The sequence below is a fragment of the Haliotis rufescens genome, unplaced genomic scaffold, assembly GCF_023055435.1.
Source record: "Haliotis rufescens isolate VD_foot unplaced genomic scaffold, xgHalRufe1.0.p SCAF_11, whole genome shotgun sequence".
Lineage (NCBI taxonomy): Eukaryota > Metazoa > Mollusca > Gastropoda > Lepetellida > Haliotidae > Haliotis > Haliotis rufescens.
The window spans coordinates 41481284-41496575 of record NW_025963791.1 but is presented as its reverse complement, the minus strand read 5'-3'; the positions used below and the strand labels follow the sequence as shown (position 1 = coordinate 41496575).

Sequence of the window (15292 nt, the reverse complement as noted above, 5' to 3'; positions counted from 1 at the left end):
TCTTTTCAAAAAGGGGTTGTCTTGGGATAAGACTGGGATGATTTAACTGGGTTTGCAGGAAAGACGTGAAAATTGTAGAAAAGGAAGTTGATGACAAAATCTTCAGAGTAACAGCTCTATGTCGCAATGTTTACCATTATTCCTCTGGTTTGTGAAAGACTTGATTCAGTTTTCCTCCCCTGTGATGAGTGAACCTGTATCAGTCCCCAATGGTATTGGTGTTGAGGTTGTGTAAATGTAAGATGTGTATTAGTTCTTCAAAAGAATATTAGGAATGTACAGCCATTGCTACTTCTACTAATTTCAAAATACTCTTATTGTATTTCCCAGTACTTGTTTCACTGTTTTCTTTATACTGGCAATATTAACTTTGTGATAGTTTGTTGAGTAAATGGTTATGGATATTTTGCAAGGTGGAATAATAACACTAACTATCCTAATGTGTGTGTCAGTACATGTATTGCTTCTTCAATATGTGATATAAAGAGTTTATGAATACTTGAATATGAATCATAACCATATTTGTAAAGCTGTATGAAGTATAAGTTCCGTCTCTATGTGATACTTGCCGCGGTGGCAGTTCTGGCGTCCGTGATGACTCACTCACATTTATGTCATGTTTTTTTGCAATCCCATCCAAACGAAACCTCACTCGTTCCCAGCCTTTGAAATTTGTCCAGGGACTCAGATAAACCTTTTTTCGCTAGTGCTACTTGAACAAAACAAAAATGTTTACTGTTTACATTTTCTCTCAGTTCTATTCAGTTCAGATTTGTAGCAAAATTAAGCATTGAGAACTGGTTCAGAGTTATAGCCTAGTGTGTCTTACAGACCCCGATACAAATATATCAATACAGCCCATGCAAGTCTATAATGTTTGGCAAGTCTAGATTACTGCTGTATCTGAAATTGAAGGTCTCTGGGCTCCTTTTTATTATATTTATTAAGATAATTTAACAACTGTTTTTTTCTGTTTGATATGTTCATTTCAGAGACTAGATGTTAGTCTAAGTTATAGCCTTCAATTGCTACTTCTTGATGAGGGCAAGCATCATTGGATTTTTACTTGTCCTCCACATCATTTAGTAGTCTCTAGCATGAATTTCAAAGGCTGCTTCTTTGTTACCAGTAATCCGCGAGCAGAGCTGGACAGACGGCCATTGTTTGGCTCTGTGCTTTATTTGCCCCTTTGGTTCTTCTTTCATTTTGTTTGAAAGTTGATTCTTTGTTCAGATTATTGTAAAACAAGGAGCAGGATGTCAGCATGTACAATGATATCTTGGATGCACAGGAGCTGTGTGAATATGTATTCAATATCTAATGGAAGATTGAGATTTTTGTGTCAGTAGAAGCACCTGTGACATGTTGAGACAGACGTGTGTCTGGAGGGAGGTTGTTGGTGTGACTTCAGTCGGTATGATTGAGTAGCAGTTGGAGCGGCCATGTAACTGGCATTCTCTGCTGGATTTTGTAGGCGTATGTTTGGCAATATATTGGATTTAGTTGTAGTGATTAGTTTGGTCAAAGAAATCATTAACTCAAATATATGTAGTTAGAAAAGTAGTGTGGTATATCATCCATTACATTCAGTGTTCGAATTAGCTCCAGTTGCCATAGTTACTGTTGAGGTGGAGACTCTCCAGTAGTAGTATTCCACAGCAACATGTGTCCAGTCGTGAGTGAGTTTGGGTTTTTAGCCATTTTCAAGTGTATTCAGGTATATCACGGCGTGTCAGCTTAATGAGGGACAAAAGTGATGTTGGTCTCAGACATTTACCACTTTCGTAAAACCCACGAGCACAGGTATGCTGCTGACAAACCTAGAAACATAATCGGGGCGAACCGGGATTTGAACTCACAATTATAGGTTTCTGGTGTGGCTAAGGGACACAACTCTGCACAGACAATTGCAGCTCCTTAGAGGACTGGGCCAACCGTGCCCTCTCTCTCCAATAATGTAAGAACTATAAGGTAAAACAGACTGTCTGGAAAGATGGAAGTGTCTGGTCTGACTTGATTGCTGAACACTATTTTTTACAACTGATAATGCTTCTCCTTTTGTACCGTTGTTGTATTTGATGCATGCTGGTCATATTTTAGTTGGTTACAAGACCAACAATGACTTTTGACACCCAAATTGTTCAACTCTGTTTTACAATTAGATGAAATGAAAGAAACCACGAGAATTTATCACCGCTGTTTGTACGAAATGGTGAATAATTCATATGAAAATATTTATTCTAACAAAACACCCAATAACATATCTTTTGGTATCTTGCAATGTTAAAACTTGTTTGTAGCAGTACTAATCTGGGATTTGAAAATAATTAAAATTAATTTTGGCTACCTACATTAAATAATAGGCAAAAACATTGTAAGCCAACTTATAAGGAATAAGAGATCTTAAAATGGCTATTTACCATAGATTGAAAAAGGTTCACAAATATTTTGTTATCATATTGACAGCAGGAAGAAAAAAACTGGAACAATTACCAGTTTTCTTAAAATATTTATCATGTAAGAATAATGGACTGGCAGCTAATTCGAACACTAAAAAGACATAGATATTAGTTAATCTTTTTAGTTATCGTATCTCACTAAAATTAGATTTTTTATTCCGATTCTATCCTTCTTTCCATTCAGATAACTCTTCACAGGAAGTCACATAAGGTTTCTTAGTCAATTCAAAATTTTCTATACAACCAAGCAAAGCATTTGGAGCACCATATGTCTAATTCCTGAATCTCGAAAACAAACATAAACATAATGTCCTGAATGGAGACAAATGGTTGTAGATATGTTAAACCATCAGTTCTAAATCCTGTGGCATCTACGTTTGTGTGGGGTTTTTTGGGGGGTTTGATCGACATTTTCACATCAGGGTCAGGGAAGGTAGAAAGTGACTATGAAATAAACAGATTGTATTGACAAAATTAGGAATGTAATAAGACTTAATTGTTTTGGAATGGCAACACGTGACTGGCTGAAAAGCCTGTGCATCTTTCATTTTAAGATTGGGTACCAAAGTTTGCTCCTAGTACAAATTATGTAACTTCCTGTTGAGGGTTTGTCATGTCTTGATGAAGTGAAACATTGAACTGTTATACTGAACTGATACTGAATGTCAGGGGTGTCATGATAGTCCTACACGTACATCACCATTCACATCATCAATATCAGTATCTAGCAACCAATCTTCCCGAGGTAAGGGAGCTTACTGACTTTACTAGTCCAGTTTCCACCCTTGTCGAACTAGGCTGGAATTATGGAGTTATATTTTGGCTGGACTAACGAATCTATTCATAGTCCAATCAAAATCCTGTAACGAAATTGACCTCCAGTTAATAAACAACATGGCAATGGCTGTGCCGAATTCGTTCGATTGCAGGATTTGCAGAGCATGTGTACCGCCAACTGGGCATGAACATATTTTCCTAATCTTTTCATTTATAAGGTGCTCAAGTGATTTGATGCACTTCACGAGGTAAAACTTGTTTTATTACAATAAAGATTTTTATTATCGATGAAGTCGTCTTGACTGGGCGCCGTCATTTTGTTTGAAGCCAGTGCAAGAGATAGGAGAGGTGGAATCTGATTGGTCAGTAGTGGGGACAAAGAAGGTACATAACTCATAAAAGTCACTGGTGGCTCTACAATCGAGCCTGGAAGTTCCATCCTGGTTCGACAAGGGTGGAAACTTGACTTTTAAAGTCAGTTAACTCCCTTACCTCAGGAAGATGTCTAGCAACATAAAAAAAGTTGAAACATTATCGTGCAGATTTTGAAAACTTTGTGTACTACTGCACTAATACCTTCTAATATTGGTAATAAAAATCTGAATTTAAACTTGAATTATTGATACTGAAGTTTGTGTTCATTGGTGAAGTTGTACACGTTTGACAAACACAGTTCATAATAAGACTGTGTCTTCAATACACATTTCGTGTATCGATGCAAGACAGAAATGGTGTGTATGGTATGATTGCAGGATGGTTCATGGACACCTGCATTGATGACACCCCAAACAGTGTAGACTGCTTTCTGTAGTAGATCCTGTATGTATATCTAGTCAAGGAATGAAAGCCATTACCAGGTTTGTTTATTTATAATTGTATTTTTCTTTTTATTGCTTGTACCACCATGTTGGATTGTATTTTTGCTGTAGATGTTACTCTACAAAATGTAATAAATTATGGCTTGATGGCCTCAAGCTAAAAAATAAAATATCTTTCCACATTCTTGTTGTTTCATTCTCTTGAGGAGTTGAGGAATGTTGTTGAATGCAGCAGTCACAATATTCTGGTCGGGGCCAGGCAAACCTGTGGTCAATATCAGGAGCAACGATCATATTGTCTGGGTATGATATATGAGGCAGGTCCAACATTATTATGCCCCACTACGAGGATAAATACCTTTCTTATTTTTCTTATTTTCTTATTTGACAGAAAATCTGTCTCTGTATTTTTCTAATATTCTCTGTTTCATAACTTTCTGATTATTGGCTACAGTTAAATGTTCAAGCTTAAATTATTCAAATGTGACCAAAAGTTGGGTGGTCGGGTAACCTAGTGGTTAAAGTGTTCGCTTGTCATGCCGAAGACCAGGGTTCGATTCCCGACATTGTTACAAAGTGTGAAGCCAATTTCTGGTGTCCCCCGCCGTGATATTGCTGGAATATTGCTAAAAGCGGCGTAAAACCATACTCACTCCAACCTAACAATCAGACAAGTGTTACCACAGTGTCTTTATTCTTATTGCTATATGTTGCATGAGATTTCCAAACTTTACACCCGCCGTGATATTGCTGGAATATTGCTAAAAGCGGCGTAAAACTATACTCACTCCAAACTTTACACGCTAATCTCGAGTCATGGATCTATGACATCATATGTGATGCGTTCATGAGCGTCAGTTCACACAACATAACAGTATATTTGTTTGTGCAGTGAACCAATCTAATATATCTTGAATATGAGTAATTCTTCATATATTAACCAATATGTATAGTAGTTGCGTTTCTTTTGTCAGTGGGTATACTTCTTAAAACTAGTTATGTGTCAAACAATACACTGATATAAGGCCAAACATAAAAGATCTGTTGATGCTAAAAAGAAATGTAGAAAAAACATGATCTGAAAAGCACAATTGTTTTGTTCCCCACCATCTGAATGATCTGAAAACTGACGTGTACATTGTACTGCAACAGAATTGTGCATACAGTATGTTGAGCTGTAAGGCAGACAAGACCTGCTTCACAAACACTCTAGCTTAAGAACAAAAAAAGAAATCTGAAATGTCCTTATATTATTTTTTCCCTCCTACCAACCAGGGCTTCTCAAAAATATATCCCCCAACCCAATTCTGTGTAAGTCTTGTGTGATTGTGTTGGGTCACAATGATGGGTAAAGAATATATTGATACTCATGACTGTTTAATATTTCTTTGTTTGTTGTTTAACGCCACACTCAGTAATATTCCAGTTATATCATATATGACGGCGGTCTGTAAATAAACGAGTCTGGACCAGACAATCCAGTGATTAATATCATGAGCATCTATCCACGCAATTGGGATCAATGACATGCATCAACCAAGTCAGCGAGCCTGACCACCCGATCCTGTTAGTCGCCTCTTATGACAAGCAGGGTCACCTTTTACGGCAAGCATGGGTTGCTGAAGACCTATTCTACCCCGAAATTTTCACGAGTCGACTGTTTAATAAGTGACTACAGTGGAGTATTGAAGAATAGAGGGCTATTGCTCAAAGAAATGTTGCTATGAGACTGTGTGAATAACAGCATTATCAACAGACTGCGGAATCTGTATCTGGTGACGATTTCCAGTCTTCTACACCTGATTGACTGCATCCAACTGGATGCAAATACTGACTGCATTTAATGCAAAATCATACACATATGGAACATAAATATGCAAATATGTACGTAGATTACGGCAATCAGTACACTCAGGTCTCCAGTCGGCTTAAAGCAGTTTGCATGGTTCAAGGATACTTCCAATACGAAAAAAAGAGCGTGTTCTGTTTTACCAATATTTGTGCTGCCACTTGTTTACAAAACATGAGTACATATCAACCTTTATCATGTTTATCCTTTAATACTGCAATTTATTACTTGCCCGTGAAGAGATCACCCGTTTAATAAACATACAGCTTTATTACACATTGTGTAATACCAAAACGCGTGCTTATGTACTCTCGGAACACGTTTCACGAACAAATATTGAAAGCTCTCAACATCCCTTGGCGTATTCAACGACATTGTGTGTGGAGATGATAGATCACTGGGAGGAGCTTATGCACACTCGATGACCCCAGCAACCTTGTTGCTAGGCTGACGTCACATGGCATTGTTTCGCCGATGGAACTTGCAACAAAATTCAACAAATTACGTCATCGGGTATTGTGACGTCATTGTAAACTTTGAGGTGCAAGGCCCCGTTCCACAAGGCGATCGTACTCTAGCGCAACGACAGTCGTTAGTCTAAGTTAAATTATGTGAGTTGTGATAGCCTTAGCACTACGATAATTTTGTGGGACGAACGCCTGAATTCTAAAGGTGGACCATTGTATGATATTAAATTCATACGTTTCAACTTTTGACGTGTTTGAAGTATTATTGTGTTAAACTCAATAGGATTATGCCATGGATCGTGTAGGTGTCAGCCTATTTACACTCAACAGTATAATTCTAAAAACATTATAAATGACCTTGGCAAGCGTGCAACAGCAGCAGAGGACATTCTACAAGCATCACTCAGGCAACTCACAATAAACACAGGCTACAAAGAGTTCTGAGTCGCATTGCTTAGGCCTAGTGTTATCCATCGCTGTCCATTGCTGCGCTATACAACACCCCGCTGTGACACAGCGCTGAAGAGCGAAAGTCAGCAACTTGGGAAGGTGCTTAGCAGTGCTGAGAGGCCAAAACAAAATTGGCAACCAAAAGCACTGTAGGGAATAACAACAAACACATTGAACTTTCATGAAGTTGCCAGTGTTCAAGCAGGCGAGGCTTACTCATTTATTACTATGCATCTGTTTCTGGTTGCTGTTTCAACTAAAATGTTTCAATAAGGAGTTAATTAAAGCTGATTATCCATCACTGATCAGCGCAGAGGATGCATATTGCTGTAGCCTACTTGTTTCACATCAGTGCGGTAAAATTATTTACATTTAATACACCAAAACACAACTATAAAAGGTCAAATGCTAAGTCCTGTATGGTATTCTGCTTCATAACATACGCTTACATCACGTATCTCGATGTGTGCAGATACAGCGAAATGAAACGTACTAGTGCATAGACTGCTTCCATGCACTTCTAAGCACTGCCTAGCGCAAACCTCAGTTGCTGGCATAAACAATGATCCTGGTTTTTTTATAGATATTTTCTCAGGCAATGTTTTTCTCAAAGTAGGGGTTTATCCTCCTAACTCACAATTCCTTAAAAATAATTGGCCTCATCTCCATTATTTCTAAGGAACGGAGAGTTACTCGGACATTCGCCTCTCTACATAAATATATTATCACTTGCTTTTTTCCATAACTTGTCAAGTACCTTCCTTAAAACCTTATCTGACAACCTCGGACAGATAGCCTTAAGATACCAAGCAAGATAAGCAAGAAAGAATCGCAAAATAGTATTGTGGAACCTTAACTTGTTTTAAGTAGCATAATTGTATAAAACCTCTTACACCATACCCAGTAACACATGAAAAATAAATTAAGTCCTGATTTTAAACACTCAATGACAAAGCAAGATCTCTGATATTTTGAAAATATTTTAATCATCATGATCATAATTGTCATAAGATAAGTGGCAATCCAGGCATGAACACAATCTTAGAATGATTTGTTGGAAAAACTGAGAGGCAGATTCCATAACTTCCACTTAAAACCCAGAAGTGATGACACAGCCTTTTCCAACTGGGCTTCATTTTGCCCACTTTCTTTAAGCCACTGTACAAAGTCAGGTGTCATTGTGCTCTCTGCTCTCTTCCAGTCAAATTCATAAGACACATCATCTCTTATCACTCGCAGTTCTTGGAACTTCCTTGCATGCGCTAATAACAATACTGTTGTGCTTGACAGAGGAACATCAAAATGTATCCTTTGGAGTTTTAAACATTTCTTTGCAAAGCTTACCAAAGCAAATGGAAGTCTGGTATCTGAAGTTCGAGTTTGTTCATGTAGGAGATTTGTGTACTTAAATACTTCCAGTGTATTCCAGTAATTGTTTGTGAAATGGTCCATCATTCCCTTTGTTAGACTGTTGGATATATCATTCAGTGATAGCTGTTTCAGTGGTACTCTGGACGGAAACATAGTTTTCACAAGTATGATTCCATCAAATGTGATATTCACTTTCATGTCTGGTTTCAGTTTTAGAATCCTTTCCCAGTCATTATCATTAGGCTGGCAGATGTCAACATCAAACATTTCTTTTTCTTGGAAAATGTTTAGCTGTACCAAACTCTGCTTGGCTAAACCCAGAACAAGGGTCGAGTCAACATTACATTTCTGTAAACTCAGTTCTCTCAGATTAGGAAAATTAAGCAAACTTGACATTTGTCTTTCACTCATCGTCCAACTGATACTTGACAAATCTAAGGCTGTGACAAAGCTTGTCACACCCAGATTAATCAGCTGAAGCAACAGGAAGGGTTTGGGCTGAATCTCAGTCTCGCACGGGAGGAACAGGCTTACATTCTTCAAATCCTTACATGTCGTCAATATGGTCAGTGCTTCTTCCATGTCGCGGTTTGAAGTTGAATGTTGTCCATGACAAAAGCCATCACTACCTTGCTCCATGTGAAAACCACGCAGATGACGACAGTTTTCACCGACAAGTTTAAACATACTTGCATGTTCATTTGTCACTGAGTTGGTCTCCATGCAAGTCAAAGAACGAAATGTTCTAAAGAACTGTCCATATTCCTTCACACAGTTTTCTGCAGTCGTGGTGTAATCAGACTTTGTGACAGCACTAGGTGCAAACTCAAAACAGGGCCATGCAGCAGACGTTCTAAGGTGATTCTCTATAGAAGGAACGGCGCTTGTTAGAATAAGTTTATCTTCCCATTCAAGGTATGAAAGTACCTTAACAAGGACAACATCCGGTAGGTCTGTAATAAGCATTGTGCGCAAACAAGCTGATTGTTCTAAAAAATGTAAGTTTTCATAAAGCGCAAGCCTCCCCACAGACGAATGAGGCAGTGATGGAAGGACTTCGAGTTATAACAATGTGTAGATCTAGTGGTAGACATTCAAACAAGTGCTCTTGGGTTACGTCCATCCCATAACGGCTCCTTTGCATTTACTTCATATCAAATAACTGGACAGTTATTAAAAAAAACAGACGTGACAACACTGTTCAACAAAAAGCCTCAAACAGAACTTCGCAGGAAAAGTGAAAATCCGGAAGTAGACACATCACAATGCTTGCTCGGAAAACGTTCCCCTTCATAACATAAACCGGCTTTCTACTTTGGTGAAATCTGCTACTTGCATTATTATAGGTATATCATTGTGTAATATTCTTTTTCGGTCATAATTTCCACTACATGGACATAAAGAGAACGATAAATCTAACAACGAAAATAATGTTGAACAAGGGGCGCATTTGATTGACGCTTGTTGAGCCGTGTACGAACGGAGCGGGGCGGGGGGCTAACAGAGTTGCGTCCCTTTCCATTTCGACACAACTGTGGACATGGATAGTATTACGAATGTTTTTTTCACTGAAGATTACCCCTTATTCTGCGTGTAATGAAAGCATAATGGTGCCATTTTGGTAGCATTTATTTCTCGCTACTTCTAATTGTTCTCGTTACTTTGATTATTTTCTTGTTATTTCAATTATTTTCTCAAAATAAGTGAAATTATGAAATATAATTGGTTGGTTTTAATCCGGGTCTTCACGAGTCTCTTAGTATTCTGTATTGGATGTGTTGCATAGGGCATTTTGAGGCAATTATTTGTTATTGAATACAGCCATCTGAACGCAGTCTGTTTCAAATGTTGGGTGTTCGAATACTTTCTGAATGAGCACATTACCTGTAGTCACTCATATATTGCAAATCTTATAGGTGTTCGGGCAGCTAGGCCCATTTACACCTTGCCCATAATAAAGGTTTGCTAACTTACTAGATTGCGTGAGTAAGGTTTAAAGTCATTAAGGTACTAGAATTGTCTTAAAGTATAGCACAACTGCCACACGCTTTAATATAAGCAAGAATTACATTCTAAACTTCATGTCGAACGATATATTCCAAGAACATAATAGTCCAGCCAATGAGAGGTCAATATGGAGAACTATAAGCTACTCCACCACTGCCTTTCGTTGATTTACATATTTTGGAAATGCAGTAAATAATGGAGAAATTGTCTAGCTGACTACACACTGTACAATGTGCAGAAATGTCTTTATTAATAATATTAAGATATGCACCAAGACCACAAAGCCCAAGACGAAGTCTGTTTAAGAGAACCTCTTCTCTGTGATTGGTTCGTGATATTTTTAATTTAGTAATAAAAGGCTTGATAGGGAGGGTGATGCCCTCCGTGTGCGAAATACGCATCAGTCGGAAAGCGCACGTTAAATCTCCAAAGTAAGTAAGTAGGGTGATGCCCATCTCTGTGGTGCCATTGTGTTTGAGGATGGATCTTACTGACAGTGCCTAATTCTGCAGGAGAAGGTAATAATGTCACATCCTGTTCTGAGTCACCAAAGTCTAATGCAGCCTTTGCCGATTTATCAGCCTTCTCATTTCTACGTGCAACATGAACATCTACGCGTTGGTCAAGAATAGAAATACCTAAACAAATGCGCCCCGTGAACTACTTTCATGGTTAACGCACCGGTATTGTATTCTTACATCCATACACAACCAAGATGGGGGCTGGCGAGTATCCACCGGAGTACAATCCAAGAGTACATGGGCCTTATGTCCCTGGTCGCTTCTACGGGAAAAGTATGTTTACTGCAATATTACTGTCTGTGTACATAATAATGCGTTTAAATGTGATCATCTCGAATTTGTTGATGAAATTAAGTGCAGCACATGCAAGGTCATGCCGGTCGTCTTGTTTTGAGCCTAACACCATTCACCTTATAGCTAAACGTTGATGCATAGATGGAACTATTTGAGCTTATAAGCTGATTATCACGAATACATTATTTGATATTCATGCTATTAATCATTTATCAGCGCATATGGTTTAGAAATGTACGTGAACCCCTTCTTTATATGTTGTCTAATGATGTTTGGAATCTAGAGACTATGGAATGTTCCAAGTCTGTATGAATGAATGTCGGTAAGATCATTTCGTTGTCAACCGGCCCCTCGTGGCATATGGTGAGATTTAGCCTACCCTGTGTGTGAGCCTATGTACCCTGAGCCATTAGGCTCCGAGTACATAGGCTCATTCATACACAATACCTCTGTGTGAGTCCATGTACCTAGGTTGGTTGACAACTTATAGTTTCCTACTGTACACTAAGGGACTGTTGCCAAAAAATTATAGAAACATGCATGCACTCATTTCATACGTGGTGAAGGGGGCATGGGTGGCCCAGTCGTCTATGGCGCCACAATTCGCTGTGCAGAGTTGCGTCCCTTGGCCACACCAGAAACATATGATCTTGAGTTCGAATCCCGGTTCGACCCGATTATGTTTCTACGTTTGTCAGCACCATACCTGTGCTCATGGGTTTCACCGAAGTGGGAAACGTCTGAGACCTGCATCACTTTGGGCTTTCCTCCCACATTAAGCTGACACGCCGCAATATGACTGTAATACTGTTAAAAGCGGCATTAAACCCAACTCACTCACTCACTCATACGTGGTGAAATATTCTCCTAGAACTTTTAAAATATATAATTAATGAGTGCACATGTTGAAGATCATTAACCCTTCATTGAGAAAGACACTAAACCTTCATCACATGTTTGCAGAGGATATACCTCTTGGGGATGTAAAGCTTGGAGAGGTTGGATCATGGATCTCCCGTCGCAGCTTCAGCCCACAAGGAATGTTTGCTGCCCTAAGCAGAGGTTGGTATAGTACTACTGTTGTATAGACGATAGGGCCTTAAGCAGAGGTTGGTATAGTACTTCTGGTGTATAGACGATAAGGCCTTAAGCAGAGGTTAGTATGGTGCTACTGGTATATGTAGAATGAGGTATGTTTGCTGCCTTAAGCAGAGGTTGGTACAGTACCACTGGTATATTTTAGGGCTGGTAACTCGGGTATGGTGGTTCCTGAGTAGGACCCGGATACACACAGGACTACCCGGACCCGTGGTTAGTCAAGTGATATATTGTTTAATGGCAAATATTATCTAGAACTTAAGTGACTAATGTCCGCTTCTCTTTCTGTCTATGCACGCATTACTTCTGACTTTATATGTTTGAATAGAGATAAAACTTCAGTCAACATCAGTGAATGCCCGACCAGATCGTTTTATATGAGTATGTAAATACATTTTGCCAGGGCTACGATCAAACTATTCCCAATCTCTTGAGACAAACAGCAGGGCCCCGGGTAGGGTCGGGTAATAGGGGGGTGGGTAAACGGGTAGTAAATGGATAGTAAGTTTGGATAGTCCCAGCCCTAGTAAGGAATGTTTGCTGCCTTAAGCAGAGGTTTGTATATTTCCACTGGTATATATAGAATAAAAGCGCAAATCACACCAACTCACCGTGAACTCGCCTTGAAATGATGTTCGAACATTAGTCATTAAGAGATACAAAGTATTTTGGTCTTCCTATTACTGTATTGAAATTTCTTTTTAGTTATGATAACAGCCATGATATTAAGTATTTTAATGACTAAATCACACATTGATCACGTACGAGACGACTTAATGAATCATTCCTCATGGTGTCAATCACTGGATTGTCTGGTCCAGACGTGTTTATTTACGGGTTCCCGCCTCTCAATGCAAATATTGATGATCTAGAACTTGATTCAAGGTATGGTTGCAGCCTGACATTTCCCTTAAGCGGAGGTTGTCAATAGCATCCTACCATCAGATTATGTCATGTCAGGGAATAGTACTTCACGGTATGGTGTTACTATGACTGTATGGATCAAAGAATAAATTCTGTACTTGTACCCTTCTCAGCTGGCCTAGAAATAATCGTATTGATAAAGTTTCAATATTTCTGAAAAAGTGTTTTTTATATATAAGTGGTATCTGTCCAATTTAGACTCAGTTGGGACTGTTAAAAGAATTATGGTTTATGGCGAAGTCCGGATTACACAGTCTATTTGAGACACAGGTGATTTCAAGAGCAGCTTATGAAACTCTGCTTTGAACGCTGTAATAACTCATACAGTTATTGGCTGCATTACAGAGATGTATTTGGGAGCTAAAATTCAATCTTCACGTTGCTCAATAGGGTGTTTGGATGAGATGGAGCATTATCTGTAAACAGAAGAATGTACTTTCTCTGTCTATGCATCTGTCTGTTCAAGTCGTTCAGCAAATCAGACATTCAGTTTTATCCTAGCCTTCCAACTATTCGTCCACGTAACTGGGAGTGAATGATAATAACAAGCTGTGTTTACCACTCTTTATTGACGTGCTCATGACACTTGAGTTAATCTAATTAAGCTAGTTTCTCATGAACAAGTGAGTACTTGACAAAGTAGACAACGGTATAAGGATCTATACCTAAACATCGTCTTCACAGTAAATAAAGAAGTTGTAATCCATAAATTGTCTCTACTTTGAATTGTTTGATAGGCATTACTTAGAAGTCTTCAATACCACACTTCAATACAAAAGTGTTCTTGTCATTTGTGAAGCTACATTGAACCCCATCCTCAATACCAAACATGCTAAAGTATACATATCGTTTCTCCCTTCACTCCTAGATCTACTGATGGGAGGATTGTTGGGGAGTTTGTTTCTTTTGATAGTTAGATGTTTTGTTAATTTTCATTTGGGGTGATTTTGACTGAAACAAGTATCAGTGATGTACATTCCAAGGGCAGACAAATGTGAACGTGTTGAAGTGATGCAGTTTGATGATAAGACAGTTTAAGGGTTTTTAAGTTAGAGCTGTTGTATCCATGACAATTAGAGAAAGATTGTTGGCCTGTTTTTTTACTTTGCATGCTGCCAGTGGATATAGTAGTTGTTCCAATTCGTAAATTTAATCAAGGCAATGTTTAGGTATTAATACCAATGATTTTATCTTTATAGTGTTCCTTATTTGTTGATTAGCTAACTGGCGCTGGGCTGAGAAGTACTTGCTTGTCAAGAGGGGTTCCGTGGCCCCATTGGTGCAAGTCTGTGTAGGGTTGTCTGTTTTCTACTACTTTCTACAGTACAGAGGCCACAGTGAGTATTGCATTTCTCACAATCGTCTTTCCATAGAAATATTTGGAATATATCTTTCTTGATGATGCTATTGAGAATGTTCTGAAGAGAATGTCAGTCATCCTTGTTCATGCATAACTGCAAGTGTGAGATGTCAGTTTGTGGAATTTAAGCAATTCCATGCATATTTGAAATATGTTATGATTTTATGCCTCCTTTTTTTCTTTAATATTCTAAAATAACATGATTTAGTGTTAATTTTTAACATGTGTACGCTAACAAATGTTATATTTGGGATAACACTTTCTTAGTAAAGTACATATTTTAGCACTTCTTAGGGTTGAGTCCCATCCAGGATTCGAACCCACACTGCCAGAGTGAGGCACCTAATCTTGTCTAGATCACATACTATATGTAGCCCTCTGATGAGTGTAAATTGGCACGGCTCCCATGGCTAAAAGCTATGAACACATGAATGCCATTTAGAATGTGGTCAAATGTAACCAACCGCTAGTGTACACACAAGCCCACTCACCTGAAATTGATGACTAGCCCAGGATGAGGACATAAATCTGCTTGAATATTTCATGATCTTAGTTTTAAAAATGTCCTTTGTTTCAGCAAATCACCGCCACACCAAGTACCATTAACTTCAAATGGCCCTAGCCCCATTGTGTGTTGAGAGGATATACTTGTAGCAGCCATGTTGGACAACAGTTCATTATTTCGGATGGCCTCAGTGTTATACAGTTGACCAAATGTAACTATAAAAAATAAATTTAAACTTTGATCCGATTTGTTTTCTTTTTTTCAATTCTTGTAGAACTGGTAATTAGACCTCTTTAGTCAGGTTGTTTGTGTGTCATACTTCTCGTGTTATAAGTGATTTATTCTGCCTCTCAGAAATCCATGAGCAGCCTCTCTTGTCCGTGACAGGGTAT

At 38.5% G+C, this 15292-nt stretch overlaps 2 protein-coding genes across 2 annotated transcripts; one reads left to right on the top strand and one right to left on the bottom strand.

Annotated features, from left to right (window-relative positions):
• Positions 1-7787: 7787 nt before the first annotated feature.
• LOC124142285 lies at positions 7788-9582 on the bottom strand. Its single transcript, XM_046510669.2, has one exon. It carries the CDS (start codon positions 9155-9157, stop codon positions 7862-7864), a length of 1296 nt encoding a protein of 431 aa, XP_046366625.2. The 5' UTR covers positions 9158-9582; the 3' UTR covers positions 7788-7861.
• A 1271-nt stretch (positions 9583-10853) lies between these two features.
• LOC124142288 (putative ATP synthase subunit f, mitochondrial) lies at positions 10854-15141 on the top strand. Its single transcript, XM_046510677.2, has 4 exons — positions 10854-10992; positions 11977-12075; positions 14256-14372; positions 14973-15141. Exons 1-4 carry the CDS (start codon positions 10914-10916, stop codon positions 14999-15001), a joined length of 324 nt encoding a protein of 107 aa, XP_046366633.1. The 5' UTR covers positions 10854-10913; the 3' UTR covers positions 15002-15141.
• Positions 15142-15292: the final 151 nt, after the last annotated feature.